This window comes from Dermacentor variabilis, chromosome 2 (genome assembly GCF_050947875.1).
Source record: "Dermacentor variabilis isolate Ectoservices chromosome 2, ASM5094787v1, whole genome shotgun sequence".
NCBI lineage: Eukaryota > Metazoa > Arthropoda > Arachnida > Ixodida > Ixodidae > Dermacentor > Dermacentor variabilis.
Genome location: NC_134569.1, coordinates 33,475,370 through 33,481,369, shown reverse-complemented (window position 1 = coordinate 33,481,369; position 6,000 = coordinate 33,475,370). Strand labels below are relative to the sequence as shown.

The following is a 6,000-nucleotide window of genomic DNA, read 5'->3' as shown; positions in this document are numbered from 1 at the left end:
CTGCATTGAAATTCGCCATTGAAACAACAGTCCCCAAGGCAATTTATATAGAGTTAATTATCAAATGTGTTATAATTAGTGTTATCAAGCTCAGATTATTAGCGGCAGAGCAGGTCCACCTCGCTTAGGAACTCCTTTGAAAAGACACCATGTTCGCTATGCTCATTGCGTTTTGTCTAAAAAGTCGGGTTTTTTTCGCGATAGTAAGGTATCCTTCTGTCACTTTGAAATTTCTTCCTGTTGGCGCAATTTAGTTAGAAACTGATTAATAATGAATTATTAGCGGCACCTTATGCACGGTATCAGAAATATTATATATGGAACAGATCTTTGTATCACTGCAGGTAGTTGAAATCGGGTTTGATGGCGCGGCGTGACACGTGAGCCGCCGCGGCGTTGTTGTTGAAGGAGATCTCAGGTACTACAACGAATCATTCGGATATGCATCAAGAGGGAGAGAGGGAGATAAGTAAGGCGGGGATGTTAATCAGTCAAGAGTCTGGTTGGCTACGCTGCGCTGGGGAAGGGATATATATTAGGGTTTCTTGTTATGCACTCCTGCTATACAAATTTTAGAGACACCGAAATATTAAAAACCAATCATGAACATTCCAGAGATGCTGATTCATCAATATCCGTTCCAGGGCAAAGCGGTTCACAGGAGGCAAGCTATTTCCGTTCAATAACGTCCAACAGCTTTAGAGCAATATAGCTGATCTCTTACAGCACCTTCGAGTGGTTCTTTTTGCGCGTTCCCAAAGGGCTGATTTTAATCCAATGGGGAGCTCCGGCTAAATTAGGGTGGTCCTTTACGAATGCCCGACTGCCGGTCAGGGCACTAAACGACAATCCCAGTATCGCCATCTAAGCATCCGAGCAATCTGGACAGTTTTCCGGTCCCCTGAGCTCACCCGTTCTTGTTGTCCGTGCTGCTTCTTGCACTGATAAGCTGGGGAATCCCGAACAAACTTTTTTGACTTTTCGTTTGCTTTAATGGCGGCTTTGTTCACCAGTGATGCCGGCGCCCACCACGCTACCAGAAGTTCCCCTGAGTATTTGCTTTCTTCCATTTCAGTGCTCCGAAAAGGGGCCGAATGTTCGGTTTGCGCCAGGTACCTTCTGCTTGTACCCAGTGCAGCTCCGGCATCTGTCCACTCAGACTCAGACGACGACGGCGACCATCCTAAGTTCTCATTAGTAATCCCAAGAACCGTTCTCCTGCTTCAAACGCAGCGTAAATCACACGCCCTTTGCAGTGCATTAGTCGTGCCTATCGCTGGTCATTGGTTTCAGCTAATTTCTTCTCAAGCATGAACTTCCACATGGCAGCAGCTGCTACTCATATTTCTATCAGTACGACGCACAAACGCATACTGAGGGTTGATAAAGCCGCGTAGTAATAAGGCACGCCTCGGCATGTCTTGGGATTGCAGAGGCTTCCTGAGCATATGTTTTCTTCGTCGACAAACGGACACTGTACAAGGTTCTGCATACCAGTACGTGGTGAGCAAAGTTAGTCACACCTTTATCAGTGAATGATATTAAGAAACCCGTCTATACCAAGTGACATCGACCGCTCACATACAGACGCTCCATAATAATGTAGCGCCACGCCGCAAAGATGCGCGGTTCTTCTCTCGCTCGCCACTTTCAACAACACCGAGAACTCATTAAGGGTAAAACATTTAAGATGATTTGTAAAACATTGCGGTTTCTTGCTCTATGGCCAGTAGGGCAAAGGTGTCCCGACAGATCCGTAAAGAGAATATTTGGGCAGTCAACCACACAGCCATTCACAAGCTGCAAGGTTCTCTTTGGGTGGCACTCCTTCCATCACGGTAACCGCGTTCGCGATCAGCACCACCAATCTGCAGTACGGTAACAGCACTGTTTCTGTGAGACATGGTGGAGTAGCTCCTCGCTTTCCACAAAACTGAACTGTCGCCAACGTTTTTCGTAACTGAAGCATAAGCGCAGTGCACAGCTGGCTGGTAGCATTGCAGCTGCGATTCGCGAACATTAGTGGCAATAGCAGGGGCACAGAGTAAGCAGCGTTGCTTGGGACGAACCGCTGGCTCCGTCACCACCAATTCGGGCGCTGTCTTGCGGCAAGCAGCTTGGGACAGAGGCGTTGGCGCTGAAATCTTGGCGCACGCAGGATAGTTATCTCCCCGTACCTTGCACAGCCAGCAGTCGACCTGCATTGAGTAGTCGGAAAAAGTAGTTTAGGGTTTACTGCCACAAACATGATCAAAGCGCTAGAAAATTATATATAGAAGGCACTGTTCGCAGATAATTTTGTCGGATTAAGTGCCTTGTTGCACCCGTTTCTGGGCGGATGGCTTACTTTTAACGTTTTAAGGGGTTTCTGGCTACGATACCAATGACGCCACGCAGAAGCACGAAGTCACTTGCAGCTTCTAATTGGGATGTTTAGTTACCGCGTGGTCTAGTTCGGAGCAAGCGGTGTGCTTACCTAGGGTGAGAAATGAATCTATGTTTTACTGAAAGTTATTACAGAAGTACACACTCTGCCTCATACAGCAAGGAGCAGCCGGCACAAGCACGCTTATGGTCGAACATTACTGCTATACGAGCAGTCGGCGTCTTTTCCCGACCAACACGTACCACGGTCGCTGAATGCACTGCTTCAGTAACCAATTGCGCATGTTGACCTTTACTGTATGTAAAAGGCACCGAAGTGGTCACAGATGCAAGTGGAACAGAAAGTTACCGCCTCTCTCACTGCTTATCTGGAAGTACAGCTCGACGGCACCGACACCAGGCCACGACGCCCAGTAACATTGGCGATTCTCGTTGCTTAGCATACTATTCGTATAGAAGACCGGAGAAGTGAAACGGGAGCAGGACTCAGAGCGAGGCGACAACCCACAGCGCTGACATGCAAAAGAACTGCGTACTGTGCGGTTGCGCTGCTGCAGTCCCGAACGTACTACTTTCCCACTATATAAGTTAGCAAATTCCCTCCTGAGTCAATACACTCAGACTCGGATCGACGCCTGAGTCAGAGTGAGCCTGGCAAAGTACAATTTGGCAAGTTTGAGCTTGAGTATGATCCTAAACAAAAAAAATCTATAAAGTTTGTGAGGGGGCCTGAGTAAGTTTTGTTGATTTTATTGACCTACGCAAGGCAATATGGTATACAGAGAAAAAAGCACACTATTCGGTACCTGTTTTCCTAATTGAACAGTAACGAAGTATGGATAGGTTAAATCAGAACCGTATAAGTAGTTTTTTTTTATTTGACACCCATTAAATGACTCAAAGAGGTTCGTGAGAGAAAAAATAATCAAACGGTCACCCGCAAGAAACAATAATGTTAACAAACAATATCATGACGAGCGTGGCGTATTTGGTGACATGAGGGTAAGTTTATGTGTGTGGGTGTAGGAAGGAGGGGGGGTTGACATCCGCGTAGGCAGCCAGCGCTCTCGTTCGTGTTTTCTTTTCTTTTCCAATATTTTAGAGCGGCGAGTGCTCAGCGCGAATGATAAGCAAGTGAAAGTGGCACGTGCTGGAGAAGTGGCGCTCTGAAAGACTTGCGCACTGCAGGGACGGGGAGAATACGGACTATAATTTGAGTTTACCAGTTCAAATACACTTCAAGGGAACTTGGATACGCAAAAGGCCACTTCACAGCTTACGTCTTCAAACTTTGGTACAAAATACAAATGGTACAAATGATACAAAAGACATTAGCCCTCCTGTAAAATGTCGTCACTCAAGTTTACTGGATCAAATGGACGCAACCTGTGAATATACGGACTCATATTTATTTATTGTAATACTCTCAAGGCTCGGGGGCATTACAGAGGGAGGTGGTGATTATTACAAATAAATTCGTTGACAACATTCTTGAAGTTTGTGGTCTCAGAAACGGCAGTGATGGAGGCAGGGAGGTGGTTCCCGTCATTCGTTGTTCATGGTAAAAAGGAACCAAATAAACGTTGGTGCGACAAGTTGGAACTTCAACCTTAAGACTATCATCCGTGCGCTACGATACGTATGATGGCGGTGAGATTAGTTCATCCTTAAGCGCTTCGTTAGCGCAATAAATCTCTTTGAAAAAAGCATAGGCAAAAATGTTTACGACGTAATTCTAGATTAGGCAAGCCAACGGTTAGTTTCATTGACTAGACAATTGCATGACGAGAATAATTCGAAAGAATAAAACGAGCAGCTCGGTTTTGAATGGATTAGATGTTATTTTTTAGCTTTAGATTAGAAGGGTCGAAAATGGAGCATGCATATTCATGTTTAGGCCTCATTAAGGATTTGTACAGAAGTAACTTGACAGCTGCAGTTACCGACGAAAAATTGCGCCGTAAAAACCCAAGCATGCAATTAGTGTTACCGTAAATGTAATTTATATGAATGTTCCATGTAAGATTGTTTGTAAAGCGGATACCAAGATATTTGTATGATGAAACATTTTCTACGAGTATGTTGTTAATAGCGTATGTAGGAGGGGTGGTATTTCTGACAGCACGGGACTCACGCATCGCCCTACATTTATTAGAATTGAGCTTCATTTGTGATCTAGAACACCATGATGTTACTATGCCTATGTCTGATTGAAGAGTATCGCAGTCGCCAGGGTTAGAAATGAAACGATAGAGTACATAGTCATCGGCGAATAACATAATTGATGATTTAATTTGGTTTGGGCGGCCATTAATATAAATTAAAAATAATAATGGTCCTAGAACTGACCCTTGCGGCACACCGGAGGTTACTCGACTAGTGGAAGAAAAACATTCCTTAGCATAAACAAATTGTGAACGGTTAGACGAAAAACACCTACGGAACACCCAGATTCAGCTGCACATTTAGCCTCTTGTACTCTAAAAAAACATGGAGTTACATGTGCAGTAATGTCACTCATGAGTCGGCTCACTCATACTAACTCATTAGTCCGAGTGAGCACGGCTGAATAGAGTTTTCGTGAGTCTAAGTCCGAATTGGTGTGGCTGTATAGAATTCTGGTGAGTCTTAGAGTGGCCCAGGCTGAGCAGCATGTTTTTGAGTCTTAATCCAAATAAGCTCTAAACAAAAATAAAATATATTCAAGTAAGGATTACACAAATGAACAGTGACGAGATAGAAAACACGGACTGCGCTCCTCCATGTTTTCTATCTCGTCCCTGTTCTTTTGCGCCATTCCTCCTTGAGTATGGGTTACCAACGCGCCCAACAGTCAGAACTCCTAAGTAAAATATGTTGTGAGTTAGTCGGAGGTGAGTGACGACGGAAGAACCACTGTTTTGCCTGTTTCCAGAGAAGACACAGCGTCGTGAACACTAGCAGCAGAGTGTTCCAACTTGTCGTACTCGGCGTGCATAAATAAGTCGTACACCACGTCACGACCGGAACAAGTCTTCGCATTCAATGGCACGAGAATCAAGTAAAACATCATGACATGGCCCGGCGCCCCAGGACGGCTTTCGTGGAAAGAAAATGAGTGGCAGAGGAAGTGCAAAGCCCTCTTATAGCAGCCTCCACTACTTCCACAGGTATGACAAATAAAAGCGATAATAGCTGATTCAGTTCGAATTCCTGGAGTTTCCCTGCAGAGGTGCCGAGGCACCGTAGTGAGGTGGTACTTTGTTTTAAGACCAAGGACATCTTTCCACAACTTGCAGTTTGCGGAGTTTCATTTACTGTTTAGAAATCTTCTGTGTTCCGCTACACTATTTTGAGCAGTTTGCTCGCAAAGGACGATCTGCATGCATATCGGCGATTCAGGCGAAATGGTTGGGAAATGGGAACAAGTAAATACTGACGGAGCACACATTCAACCGCGAAATGCAAACTGATGTAGGTGGCGCTCCTTCATAATTCCCGTCCCTATCCTAGCGTTTCTTTGAGTTTCCCTGATGTTCTGGTTAGAGTTTGAGTGTAGTTGAAAATTAACGTCAAGCCCATAAGTGGATTACAGTCGTCGACGCAAACGTAAGCCCCCGCGCATAGGCACTGTGC

At 45.2% G+C, this 6,000-nt stretch overlaps 1 protein-coding gene across 1 annotated transcript in view; it reads right to left on the bottom strand.

Annotated features, from left to right (window-relative positions):
* Positions 1 to 335: 335 nt before the first annotated feature.
* Positions 336 to 6,000, bottom strand: part of LOC142570290 (adipokinetic hormone/corazonin-related peptide receptor variant I-like) — a 194,705-nt gene continuing 189,040 nt past the window's right edge. The window contains exons 5-7 of the mRNA XM_075678684.1: positions 2,070 to 2,198; positions 1,375 to 1,486; positions 336 to 421 (exon numbers count right to left, since the gene is read on the bottom strand). Of these exons, the coding sequence (XP_075534799.1) occupies positions 336 to 421; positions 1,375 to 1,486; positions 2,070 to 2,198 (327 nt within the window). The remainder of the gene's footprint in view (positions 422 to 1,374; positions 1,487 to 2,069; positions 2,199 to 6,000) is intronic.